The 14,280-nt window shown below is 41.4% G+C and overlaps 1 protein-coding gene across 3 annotated transcripts in view; it reads left to right on the top strand.

The window, feature by feature from the left end:
• The window catches only part of PGAP1 (post-GPI attachment to proteins inositol deacylase 1), a 62,861-nt gene that overhangs the window by 9,314 nt on the left and 39,267 nt on the right, over nt 1-14,280 (top strand). For all 3 annotated transcript variants that reach the window (XM_065560878.1, XM_065560879.1, XM_008174240.4), the window contains exons 2-7: nt 404-557; nt 5,464-5,639; nt 6,593-6,764; nt 8,393-8,553; nt 10,266-10,318; nt 10,499-10,565. In XM_065560878.1, the coding sequence (XP_065416950.1) occupies nt 6,638-6,764; nt 8,393-8,553; nt 10,266-10,318; nt 10,499-10,565 (408 nt within the window). In that variant the 5' untranslated portion in view covers nt 404-557; nt 5,464-5,639; nt 6,593-6,637. The remainder of the gene's footprint in view (nt 1-403; nt 558-5,463; nt 5,640-6,592; nt 6,765-8,392; nt 8,554-10,265; nt 10,319-10,498; nt 10,566-14,280) is intronic.

The following is a 14,280-nucleotide window of genomic DNA, read 5'->3' as shown; positions in this document are numbered from 1 at the left end:
TAAAGTTACAATTAAATTTCTAAAAGTAGTACAGAGAAAAGAGTATTAGGTGGAGAGACCACAAGGCTGTAGTATAAGACACCTTTTTTTTTTTTCTGGTTGCATCATACAGAATAGGTCTCCAAAAAAAAACAAAAAACACATTTGTTTTATTTCCTTCACTTATAGATTATAAGGGGGGGGGAATTATTTCCCATAGCAGTTTTTTCCCTTTTGTAAATTTGCGTAAGCATTACTGAGGCTAAATCCTCTTCTTTGTCTGTAATGATGCAAATTGCTTCTTTTGTAGTTACTCTTAATTTACATTTTAGGAGTCCAGTATCTTGAATTCTTAGGCGTTCCTAAAGATCCATTAATTTTAGTCAGATACTGTACGTTTAACCATATGTATTTGTTGTCACAGAAAATAAAACTACCTAAGAAAATATCCAGACGTTTTCCAGCCTATGAGCTCTATCTCTATGGGGAAGGGAATTATGCTGAAGAAAACAAAAATCTGATATTGACAGGGATTCCAGTTCTCTTCCTTCCTGGGAATGCCGGAAGTTACAAACAAGGTAAGAATATAGTAAAGTGAATTTTGAAAGTTGTACAAACAGAGTTATCTTTTTTAGTTAAAGGCAGGAAGAGTTTAGTCTCTGGAATATTGCCAAAGAAAGACACTTTTAATGGTCAAAGCTCCAAATGTCTCTTTGCTACTACTTTAAGTATAAATAATGGAGAATTTCCTTATGTACAGTGTCCAGGAAATAAGGGGCCATATTCTTAGCTGTAAATTGGTGTGGCTCAGTTGAAGTCAGGGAAGCTATGATGCTATTCACCAGCGGAGAACCCAGTCGAAGATGTTTACCTGGAATGAGACTTCACAGTTTTTGAAGTCCATAAAGCCATAGACATATTTGCTCAGTGACTGATAGCCTCTCGTTGCAAAAAGAAAAATAGTCCAACTGTAGAGAAATGATTTAAAAAAATACAGGAGGTTGGTTTTATGGGAAAATTAACATACCAATTACATACCCAGCGAAATAGAGGACAAAAAGATACTTAAGAATTTGGTTACCTTTTATTCAATACTTAGACAAAATACATTTAACTGTCCCCTCTTCCCCCCCCCCCCCAAAAAAAGCATACCTGTCCTTTTCTTTAATATTAATTCTTGATAGACGTGTGTAGTCTGTTTAAAAATGTGTAATCAGACATTTCACTCAATATAATAAAATAACTAGAAATGATGTCAAAGGTGTTTTATGTATGCTGTCTGTAATATGGTAACACTGTAATCAGTAGAGAGCTGATGACTATTTTCTTGTATAATGTCTTTTTCAACAAAAACTATGATTATTTTTTTGTTTCTGAGATTTACATGGCAAGGATTTGTAAGCCTGTTAACACTTCATAAATAAATATATAGTAAAACAAAAACAAAGGAATAGCATAGCTTTAAATAACTTGACTCGATAGAATGTATTATGTATTAAACCTATTAAGATTATAGGTTTAATTTTGGGCCTGATTCCCCACAGCATTACACCAGCTTTACCCAGGGGCGACACCAGCGCAGCAAGCACATGCCTGGGGTGGCAAGCCGCAGGGGGCGGCCTGCCGGTTGCTGTGAGAGCGACAGGCAGGCGGCTTTCGGCGGCGTGCCTGCGGGAGGTTCGCCGGTCTCACGACTTCGGCGGCAATTCGGCGGCGGGGACGCTGATGGCGCGGCACCGGCGGACCTCCCGCAGGCATGCCACCGAAAGCCGCCTGCCTTCCGTGCTTGGGGCGGCAAAAAACATAGAGCCGCCCCTGGCTTTACCCCAGTGTAAGTCCATTGAAATCAAATTGATTTAATGTAAAACTGAAATAATGCACTCTGTGTTTAAGATGCATGTATATTATCTGTCCAATGATTTAACTAAAAATTTTTACACAGTTCTACGTGAGGTTAAGATAACTTAATTACGTTATTACATTTCCTTCACTTGACCACAAAGCGTTCTTTGTCCTCTACCCAAGGAAAGTAGGAAAACAGCTTCACAGACTAGGGTCAGTGCGATCCTTTCTGTACTGGCAAAAGTAGGACCCATACTGTTGCCCTTTGGTGGAAGCTCTTATGTAAATGAGTTCAGACCAGCCCAGGCACACAGTGGTGAAAATGCCCCTAAATCATAGTTTCACTGTTGCTACCACTTGTGGGCTCCAGTGATGAGTTTGGGGTCCTATTTTCACTATTGTGGATACATCCTAAAAGGTACTTGTGCTTTAGGAACCCAGCACCTCTGTATGCTTCCCACAGGGATCACTCTGTAATTCCTCTAAATTTCACTAACGTAGGCAGGAAAAACCCACAGGCTGCTACTCAAATCAGGTCTGTTGATTTACACCATTATTGGCAACCTGGGTGACTTGCAAACATCTGATTTTGACTTGAATGATATTTTAGAACAGTCATATTGAATAAAAGCACAACTGAATTAGAAGAAGGGGTAAAACTCACTAGCTACTGGAGAATTCTGAGATCTTTGATATCAAATCTAGTTTTAGATACCTTAAAAATAAGCTTCAACTCCTCCTCCCATCTACAAAAGCGGTTTTGGATTCCCTGCTAGTTACCTGATGGGCAAGTGGCTCCACCCTGGCATGTTGTTCTAAGTCTTAATGTATCCTCTTTCTACATTCGGTATAAACTCATTATCTCCTGCTGTACTTCATTCCATTCAGAGACTGGAAGTAATAGTTGTATATTTGTAGAGGAAAATGAAGATATGTGAGTACTTTGCAGTTAAGTAGTGCTTTACGTTTTTGAAAGTGCTGTGCAACCATTAACTAATTAAATATAGCATAATGAGTGTTATTCTGAACAGTCATTCTTCATTAGACCATTACTTGTTTTATAAAGTGCTTTGAAACAGAATTACTCAGCGCTCTAATGGTCATGTTAAAAAAACCTCTGTGCTTTTGTAAACCATTAATATATGCCCCAAAATAGTTTGTTTGTTAAGCTGGGTAAATAAGCCTTTTATGTTGACTTTTTTAACCTTCAAAGGTGCTTTAATTCTTTTGACTGAAATTATACATTCTTTGTCATAATGACATAGTAAAACATTTCATAATTTATAGCTTTAATAAAGGGATGTGAGGACAATGATATCCAAAGAAGATTACTGAAATAATCATCACACAAGATGCCAAATGGACACTTGTAATTATGTTTAAAGTAGTACAGACCCTATTGTGAACTAATTAGGTCTTTTTGAAAACACAGCAATTCAGAGAGTGACCGTTTTGGAATCAAAGGGAAACATAGCATCATCTGGATCACTTGGTAATCTGGGCCTACTTAAACAAAATTTGTGTTGTTGCGACCAAACTGAAGGTCATATATCTAGGAACAAAAAATGCAGGTTGTACCTACAGAATGGGGGAACTGTATCCTGAAAAGCTGTGATTCTGAAAAGGATTTAGGGATCATAGTGGACAAACATAAGCTCCCAGTCCGATGCTAATGCAATGCTTGGATGTATAAACCGAGGAGTAGTGAGGTGATTTTACCACTATATGTGGCGTTTCTGAGCCTGCTAACAGAATACTTCATCCAGTTCTGGTGTCTCCATTTTAAAAAATAATATTGAAAAATGGGATAGAGAAGAGGCACAAAAATTATTTGATAGCTGCAAAAATGCCTTACCGTGAGGGAAAAAGATCAAGAAGAGAGTTGGTTAAAGTGTGTTAGTACCGGATATTTTCTCCCCATAAAGGTACTTAAGATCTCTTTAATCTAGGGGAGAGAGGCATAACAAAGACTAGTGGCTGGAAATTAAAGCCAGACAAATTTGTATTAGAAATAAGGTACAAAGTTAACAGCGAAGTTGATTAACCATTGGAACAAACTATCGAGGAAAGTGATGGAGCTCCCTCTCTTGAAATCTTCAATTCAAGACTGGATTCTTTTCTGGAAGATATGCCTTGGTCAAGCACAAGTTTTTGGGCTCAGTACAGTACAGGAGTAACTGGATGAAATTCTATGGCCTGTATTATACAGGTGGTCAGATTAGATGATTTATGGTCCCTTCTGATCTTAAAATATATTAATCTTACCAGAGTGCTGTGGGAATTATTTAATATCTGTTCAGTGCTTTGAATGTATTGTTTAGCTTTTTCAACAGGGCTCATTGAAGTTATTAGATAACTGAATCTCCACAGTGAGAAGATATTTCCAGGGGTGAATAAAGACAAAGTAGGATCTAGATCTCACAAAATGTTGCTCTCTAGGAGAGACTGGCATTTTGTCCCCAGTTAGACTTTTCCCCGTGCTCAAGCATTCTTCCTTGTAGTCTTTATACTAGGGCTGTCAAGCAATTAAAATAATTGTGCGATGCCAGCTACAAGTGTCATGTGATCGCCTGTTCTCACTTTCAGGTGACATTGTAAATAAGAAGCAGGCAGCATTACCTTCTGTAAATGTAAACAAACCTGTTCGTCTTAGCGATTGGCTGAACAAGAAGTAGGACTGAATGGTCTTGTAGGCTCTAAAGTTTTACATTATTTTGTTTTTGAGTGCAGTTATGTAACAAAAAAAATCTACATTTTTAAGTTGCACTTTCAGGATAAAGAGATTGCACGACAGTACTTGTATGAGGTGAATTGAAAAATACTATTTTTTTTTGTTTATAATTTTTACAGTGCAAATATTTGTAATAAAAAATAATATAAAGTGAGCACTGTACACTTCTGTATTCTGTGATGTAACTGAAATCGATATATTTGAAAATGTAGAAAAACATCCCAAATATTTAATACATTTCAATTGGTTTTCTGTGGCTTAACAGTGCAATTAATCGCGATTAACTTTTTAAATCGCGATTCAGTTTTTGAGTTAATCATGTGAGTTAACTGCGATTAATTGACAACCCTGCTTTATATTGTCTTCACAAACTAGTCATTTGCAGCCTGGGGTGGGTCCCATGTCTTTCAGCTGTGCAGTTTCTAAGAGCTAGTAACTGAGTGGCAGCATTACAGTGAGAAGGCCATGCTCAGTAGCAGCGAGGGCTGGAGAGGAAAAGTAGGATTCTACCTCTGCAAGGCTGAAGATTTGGGGAAGAAAGGAGTGGGAGAATCACATCTACTCTTGTGGTGAGAATGAAGGGAAAAGTGCTTTCTCCATGGCTCCATGTAGTTTGGAAGTCAAGCTGCCCAGGTCCCATGTTCTGCAAAGAACTAATTGGAAGACCCTAGCAATAGTAGAGCATCTACAATAAGGCTAATATATTCCTCTTGCTAGGCTGTGCTGTTGATGTGTAAGGAGGAGAAAACCAGATCTGGAGGAGATTGAACACCTGTGGTCCAATCTGATGCTCTTGAGCAAATTGTATATAATCCAAACAAACTCTCTTTTCAGTGGTCATGGAGGTTTATTATATGGATAACTGATTTAATCTTGTTTCCGTGATTAACTAGTGCAATTTCTTTTCCTAGTACGTTCTCTTGGCTCTATAGCACTTAGAAAAGCAGAAGACGTTGACTTCAAGTACCATTTCAATTTCTTCACTGTCAATTTTAATGAGGAGCTGGTTGCACTATATGGTGGTAGTCTGCAAAGACAAACCAGATTTGTGCATGAGTGCATTAAAGTAATTCTTAAGCTGTACAAGGTAAGACGTGAAGTATCCACATGAATAGTATTTTGAGTTTTTTATCCTTTTCTCCTAAAAACTGGGATGGGATTTTTGTTCAGTGGGAAATTGTGGGATGGAAATTTTAAATTGTAATAGATATATTGGCTATTAATTATGTGGTGTAAATTATGTGGATGGGAGAAAAATACTCCTGCTTTAGTCTTGATTTTGTAAACAAATTTTGGATTTTGTGTTTACTCTCATGGTGAGGGCGCCCAAAGCCCTGGATAGTTTTATCATTTTTTTTAAATAAAATATCTCCATGTAATATGTAAACTTCTTTGTAGTAGAAATGCAGTAGGCTCATTTATGTTTCCAGAACTGTTTATTTAAATGTTTAATATAGATTTAGAAAATATTCCTCAGCCTAAAAGCTTATGTGCTGGTCTACTTCCTTAAGGTTTTCAAACATCATAATATCAGCTATATACTACGGTTTTTGAAGTACAGCACCGCCTACATGCTAACTTTTTCTTGTGATGAGCCTGTGTTTACTTAGTGATTTTGGAAGACCAAAGCATCTAAAATATGGGTCAGTTAGTAACAACTTGTCAAACTATTAAACCAGACTATTTTCTTTGAGCAACATGATTAATTTCAGAGAAAAAATGTAGAACTGTTAACTAAATGATAGGTCAATGTCTAAGGCCTTGTCTAAACTACAAGGGAAATTCGATCTAAGCTACGCAATTTGAGTTACGTGAATAGCTTAGTAGCTTACATCTACTTACCGTGGGGTCCACACTACGCAATGTCGATGGGAGAGCGATCTGCGGTCCATTTAGTGGCACTAGACCCGCTAAATCAACCATCGATTGCTGCTTGTCGATCTCCCAGTAAGTGTAGACAAGCCCTAAGTTTCATCTGCTTGTTTAAATGAATGTTCTCAAATTCTAACTTTGAGTGATTGCTATTTTCTTTTTCTGAAGGATCAAGAATTTGCTCCAAGCAGTGTTGCAATAGTAGGTCATTCCATGGGTGGTCTTGTTGCAAGAGCATTGCTCACTCTAAAGAATTTTAAGCCTGAATTCATAAACCTCCTCATTACACAAGCCACACCTCATGTTGCACCTGTAATGCCTTTAGACAAATATCTTACTGGTAAGTTTACTTCAGTTAAGTGTTGCATTGGGCACTATGTTTGTGTGTGTGTGTGTGTGTGTGAGAGAGAGAATCTGCTGCATTACTGTGGCCTGAAAACACATTGTTATGGAAAAAGAGAGATGCTCTAATCTTCTACTCTCTTTCTCCTATTTGACAGAACTGGGACACTAAAAGAATATCAGTTTATATCACATAAATATCAAAATATTGTCTTTCAGCTTTTAACTTGACCTTTGGTGTAGTGGGAGGAGCACTTAATTTCCAGCATTTTACACAGAAAATAGAAGCAATTTGGAACCTTGTAAATTACAGCTCAAAGTGATTTCCTGTTTTCCCCCATGAGCAAATGCTTATTTGTGTTAAACCTTCATATTCAAAATCATCTTCTCTTCTGACCGAATACCTAGTTATTTTGTTACTTTTTTTGTAATTTGGCAAGTTTCATCCTGCCCACTCAGTGAACTAAAAGGTATTTGGGTGGGGTGGTGAGAATATTAAATACAAATATTGGTCTTAATTGAGATTAAATGTTTGAAGATGGCATAAAACATACAAATCTGCAGAGCCCAAAAGGAGAAAAGAATTACTGTATTGACATTATATCAATACTCTACAATATTTTAATTTTTATGAAGTTAGACTTGATAAGAATGCACATTTCAAAAGTTATGAATCTGTACTGTGCATCGGGTGACCAGGTGTCCAGTTTTCGACCGGAACACCTGATTGAAAAGGGACCCTGGCGGCTCCGGTCAGCACTTTCAACCGGGCCATTAAAAGTCCAGTCGGTGGTGCTGCGGACCTAAGGCAGGCTAGTCCCTACCTGTCCTGGCTCCGAGGTGCACCCTGGAAGTGGCCAGCAGATCCAGCTTAGGTGGGGGGCCCACAGGGCTCCACGCGCTTCCCTGCCCCGAGCACCGGCTCCACACTCCCATTGGCCAGGAACTGTGGACCGCTGAGGGAGGGGGAATGTAGTGAGTGGGGGGGCAGGGCCTCGGGGAAGGGGCAAGGCCTCAGGGAAGGGGCAGGGCTAGAGTGTTCGGTTTTGTGCGATTAGAAAGTTGGCAACCCTAACTGTGCAGTAGTACAAGTGAAAAAATTCTCTATTTTATTGTGCTGCTATATGTAGAATTTTTTGTGTTCTATCTTTTTGTTTTTGTTTTCTGGCAGCTAAGCATGGGTGATTCCTATCCCCTTGATTTTGTAACTGCTGCCTTTCTATTAATTTCTCCTTCTACTGTTGACTTATATCACAAATGCATACTTCCATTTGGCCTTCCTTATCGATCACTGTTACAATACTATGTACGGGCCATTACAGGGTTTTGTTGTGTGTTGTGGTTGATGTCTTGACCTTTCTCGGCATGAGACTAAATATTTGGAAGCGCATCCTTAGCTGGTGTAAAAAAGCATAGTTGCATCTGACTTGCCTCATCACCCCTGCATTGGGTACAGAAATACAGTATTGTTTTCTAACACAAGACTCAAAAATGGGAATGGAAAATTGACTGCTGGGTAGACTGCCAGCATAGCTCACAAAAAACTTTCTTACTAAATGCTGTGAAAAAATGTCCACTGTTTCTTTGTATAAAGTGAATTTTAATCTATTTTCAATTTTTTAAAAGATTTTTATACAGCTGTAAACAATCATTGGATTTTAAAAGCCCAAGATGTAAGAAATCTAACTACACTTTCTGTGGCGGGAGGATTCCGAGATTACCAAGTTCGTTCAGGACTCGCTTTTCTACCCAGATTAAGTCAACATAGCCGTGCCTTATTTGTTGTGGTAAAAAAAATTTTTAATTGTCTCTTAATGGTATTATGTTAACTGTTTAGGGGCAGTATGTACCTGTGTCTGAATACAGTATGTAAGGCGTAGTATAATAAATTCTTATTGCAATATTACTAGGTTTGAAAGAACACATCTGATAATGAGATGTGCTGTATACAAATTTCACTTTGGAGCACAAAGGTGAGGTGGAGAAAATATTTCATTTTGCAGTTACTTTTTCCACTCTGTTTCATAAGCCTCAGTTACGGTGGATTTAAAGCAACTTGCATCACTAGTAATAAATAACTGGAAATTTGTTTTTTCTTTAACCTGTTTTGTAACAGAACTCAGCTGGCTAGTAACTAAGAGCATAATCAAAGGGTAGTATTGGACAATGTTTATTTTCAACAAAGGCTTTTCATGTGCTGTTTCATAGTGGTGGTCTTGTATACATACGCTGAGCAAAGGGTACCAGAGGTTTACAACCTGTATATTGAAGAATGGTACATGGCAACTTTGTAATGCTGATAACGCCCAGATTTATATTTCTGTCTCCACCAACCCCATTGGAGGTATGGAGAGATTTACCTGGGGTCAAATGGAAATTTGGGTGTTGGCTAGTGACTTGAAACTCAACCCAGACAAGTGAATTATTTCCCTATTGCTGTTTACCCCATGCTATAATGATTACATTGAAAGTTTGAAATAATCCCTGTCTGTTGAGAGGTGCTTGCCATTCATTTTAAGGTTTGCAGCCTGTGAATCTTGTTGAATTCCTACCTGATTCTGAGTATCCAGGTGGTAGTAGTAGTCAAGAGTATCATCTTTTTTCGGTAATAAATTTGCATAATTTTAGTTTTGGTGCAGAGTTCACAGTGGTGATCTATGTCTTTCTCACCTCAAAGCTGAGCTATTACAAAATGTTCTAGGTGAGACATTATCTTCATGTTATTAGGGAACTGCAGTTGGTGCAGAACATAAAGGCACTTAACTGGCATTTCACTCAAATAACATATTGCAACTCTGCTCCATGATCTTCCATGGCTATCAGTTGACTTTCGGTTGAAATTTACGATGTTAGTTTTAACCTGCAAAGCCCTAAATGGGATATTGCCTTTTACAAGTCCAACTCTCCCCCCAGAGTGGTAGGACAGAAATTGTGATGCTCTAAGGCTAAAAGGTTAAATGGTTGGAATGTACAGTCGATAAATATTCTTTGTAGGTGGGAGGTATGGGTGTGTGTGTCTTGGTTCTGTTATGTTCCATCTGGTACTGTTTCCCCCTCTGTTCCACCCTGGATCTGTCAGAGTCCAGAATTGGTGACATTCAGGCTACAGTGCAAGACTCTCCTACTTTCCCAGGTTTTGGATGTGGCTGCAGATGGCTGATGTATAGTTGGGAACAAGGGATAATAGAATCAATTTAAATAAGTTGAGAAATCTTCTTCCTTTTTCATTAAAGGAAGCGAACCTTAGCTTTGGGGAAAATTATATAGTTTTCTTAAAAAAAAATAAAAATAACCATGAGAATTCAAAGTGTGTTCCTGAAGTGATAAGGTTTTTCCCCCAGCTTTATCTTAAGGCTAACCAAGCTTTCGTTTGATAAATTTATAAAAGCCCATCTTATTAATAAATATTCAGACATAAATCTCAAATAATTTTTCAAATTTCTAATGTTTAAATATTGAACCCCCCAAAAGCTAATGCATTTCTTTCTCCCCCAAACAGAGCTCAGCAGTGCCTAGAACTTGGGCCTCAACAGATCACCTCTCTATAGTATGGTAAGCAAATAGAACAAAGAAGTTAGGTAATTGACATGACCTCTTTCTCCATCCCTTACCTTCATCACCTTTTATAAATTCATTTAATTTCAGAGTGTAATATTCTGAAAACATCTAGCCCATACCTTTTTTTGTTGTTGCATTTTTAAATATAGTGTTCCTCCTTATGTTTTGTTCTAGGTGTAAAGAATTGATCTTGGCAACCATTAGGGCACTTTTTGATCTTATTGATGAAACCACCAAACAGGTCTGTAGTTCCCATCTCCTGCATGCCCCACAAATACTGGGAGGAAGGTGGGGATTTTCTCCCCCCAACAAAGTGATGTTTTAGCTACCATTGTAATAGTCAGGGACAAATACTTTATATTACTTTCTGATAATTTTGTATCATGTTGAAAAAATTGCTGGCTTTTTGATGTCTAGTGCTCCAGAATCTTGTGTTTTGGGTTCTGTGAAGAATGTGACAATGGTTGAGTTTTTGCTGCTGGCTGAGTCGATGAGTTAATTATAGCTGGGGTAAAATCCTGACCTTCTCACTGTGATAGAATGAGTTAAACAGGCCTGGGACCTTGTGAGTCTGAACAAATCTGTTCAGCTGTACTGTGACTAGGTATACAAATTTACTAACGTATAGTGTCCTGTTGCAAATTATTTTAACAAAACAAAAACCCTCTATGTAAATTTGGAATGCTTCTTAGGGGAAACCAAGGGAAAAGCTGATGAGTTTACTACATTTCTTCGCTTTCTTCCTATTTATTTCTTCTTTTTACTCCCGCTGTCTCGTTTTTCTTTTCTACCTGCTTAAGTGTTATGTTGCATGTTACTGTTTGAAAAACTATTTGAAGAACCTTTCGCCATATTTCATCTTATTCCTGAACCTTTGTGTAATTTTACAGCAATAAAAATGAAGAACTGGGAATAAGGCTGAGAGGTTGGGTCATTCTTTGAGAGCTTCACTGGTCTCTGAAGCTTGTTCAGTTGGATATAGGGAAGTTGACTGGTCTATTGGGGGTAAAAATTTTCAGAACTCATTGGGGATGGTCATAATACTTAGAAATTGCAAAGCTATATTTGCAGGAAGTAGGAGGAAACTTACTTTGGGAGGTTGATTTTTTTTAAAAAGAAATGGCATAGGTTTGAAGCTACTCAGACATGTGAAGTGTATGAGTTGGGCCCAGGAAGTTGGATTAATGGGCGCAAGCAAGTGAATCAGTTATAGGTAAGGCTGTGACACTGTCACACAGATTCCGTGACTTTCTGCAACCTCTGACTTTCGCAGATGCAATGGCCAGTGTGGCTGATCCCAGGGCCGCCAGAGCAGCTGGCCCCAGGTACCCTGCAGCCAGCTGCACCGGGCGCTGCTCAGGTGGCCCCAGGATGGCTGGCCCTGAGGAGCGCCCAAGCGGCGGTCCGGGGGCAGCCCTGGGGCCAGCTGCTCCAACCACTGGTCGGGCAGCCCGGGGCAGCTCCCCTGGGGAGTGCCCCAGGGAGCGCCCAAGCAGCGGTCCCCAGGGTCTTGGAGACAGTGTAGGGGCTAGCCTTCGGCCCCTGGGCCCCCACAGAGGTGGTGTCCTGAGGACCCCCAGAGCAGTATTGCCTGGGGCGCCAGGAACTGCTAAGTTCTTCTTCGAGTGCTTGCTCATATCTATTCCAATTAGGTGTGCGCGCGCGCTGTGTGCACAGATGTTGGAAACGTTTTCCCTACCAGCTACCCATCAGACCGGTTGTGGAGCCCCCTGGAGTGGCGCCGATATGGTGCTGTATATATGACCCTGCCGGCACGACCCCCCACTTCAATTCCTTCTTACCGCCTGTGACAGTTGTTGAACAGTGGTCTCTTGTTATCAAGTGCTCCACTACTCCCTAGCTATCTCTTATCTCTGTATATAGATATTCTATCCACTTCTGTTCTACTCCGCCCTCCCACCCTCCTTGCCCGTCACTCTTCAGGGACCCCTCTCATGAGCATCTTCTTATTCAAGAAGTGCAGGCACTCCTCGTCCTAGAAGCAGTGGAGGAGGTGCCTCGGGAGCTCTGGGGCAAGGGTTTCTCCTCACGTTACTTCCTCGTCCCCAAGGCAAAAGGAGGCCTAAGGACCATTCTGGACCTCAGGGACCTAACCAAACATATTGTCAACTTGAAGTTCCGCATGGTCTCCTTGGCTGCGATCATTCCCTCACTGGATCCGGGAGACTGCTACGCTGCCCTCCCTATGAAAGACGCATACTTTCAGATTTCCATCACCCCATCCCACTGATGTTTTTTCCGTTTCGTGGTTCAGTTCACAGCCCTCCTGTTCAGCCTGTGCACAGCCCCTCTTGTCTTCACCAAATGTATGGCGGTCGTGGCAGCTTTTCTTCGCTGACATCACATACACATCTACCCGTATCTAGACGACTGGCTCATACGGGGCCGATCTCGCCAGCAAGTTCAGTCTCAGGTGCAGATGGTCACAGATGTGTTCGACCGCTTGGGCATCATGTTGAATGTCTGTTCTCACCCCAACTCGAACAATAGAGTTTATCGGGGCAGTCCTGGATGCAAACCAAGTGAGAGCGTTCCTCCCAGAGGCCCAACCTCTGACTCTTGCGAACATAATCACCGACCTTTGCAGATTCCCCATTACCACAGCGAGGCAGTGTCTCAAGTTACTGGGGCACATGGCATCCTGCACCTAAGTGCTGCAACACGCCAGACTGAGGCTCAGGCCCCTACAGACGTGGTTGGCGTCTGTGTATCCTGGACATGGTGCTCACAGTCCCAAGCCATACTCTCGATTCCCTGCATTGGTGGCTGGACCCCCACATGATAGGGGCTGGGGTTCGGTTCCTCCCTCCTCAGCCCACTCTGAGCCTGGTAATGGACGCATCTGCGCTGGGATGGGGGGCACACCTCAGGAGCCTGACAATGTAGGGTTTATGGCAGGTAGAAGAACTAACCCTGCATATCAATATCAAGGAACTCAGGGTGATCCGCCTCGCGTGCCAAGCGTTCCTGTCCCGCCTACAGGGCCGTTGTGTAGCAGAATTGACAGACAACACCACAGCCATGTTTTATCTGAACAAACAAGGCGGAGCCCGGTCGTTTCCCCTTTGCCAGGAAGCCCTTCTGCTTTGGGAATTCTGTTTAGCCCACTCCATCCTTCTTTAAGCTTCATACCTGCCGGGTGTTCAAAATGTACTGGCGGACAGCTTGAGCAGATGTTTCCTTATGCATGTATGGTCGATGCATCCGGACATCATCCACTCCATTTTCCGCAGCTGGAGGTTTCCCTGAATCGATCTGTTCGCTTTGCGGACCAACAGGAAATGCCCAGCCTTCTGCTTCTTCCGGGGTCACAGCCTGGGCTCGATCGTGGATGCCTTCCTGATCCCGTGGTCTGGCCAATGGCTTTACACCTTTCTGCCATTTCCTCAGGTCCACAAGATCCACAGGGACAAGGTGGACGTCATACTGGTGGCGCCAGCTTGGCCTTGCCAGTGTTGGTACCCCACTCTCTTGGATCTGTCGATCCAGGTCCCCCTTTCGAGCTGCTGGCTTCCTGCTCACTCCTCTACCTCCCCTGGAAGGTTGCCTTCCTAGTGGCCATTACCTCAGCACGACGGGTTTCCAAGCTACGGGCTGTCATGTGTGAACCACCTTATACCATTTTCCATAAGGATAAAGTTCAGCTGAGGCCTCATCCAGCTTTCCTACCAAAAGTTGTATCCCATTTCCATGTCAGCCAGGACATCTTCCTGCCAGTTTTCTACCCAAAACCACATGCCGACCTTCAAGAACAACAGCTGCGTTCACCGGATGTCAGAAGGGCGCTCGCCTTCTACATAGACCGGACAAGCCATTCCGCAAGACAACCCAGTTGTTCGTCACCATCGCCGAACGAATGAAAGGTGCACCGGTTTCCTCCCAGCGAATATCTTCATGGATCACCGCGTGTTTCCGCACTTGTTATAACCTGGCAA

Source organism: Chrysemys picta, chromosome 11, assembly GCF_011386835.1.
Source record: "Chrysemys picta bellii isolate R12L10 chromosome 11, ASM1138683v2, whole genome shotgun sequence".
Classification (NCBI taxonomy): domain Eukaryota; kingdom Metazoa; phylum Chordata; order Testudines; family Emydidae; genus Chrysemys; species Chrysemys picta.
This window is presented reverse-complemented; position numbering and strand designations above follow the sequence as displayed.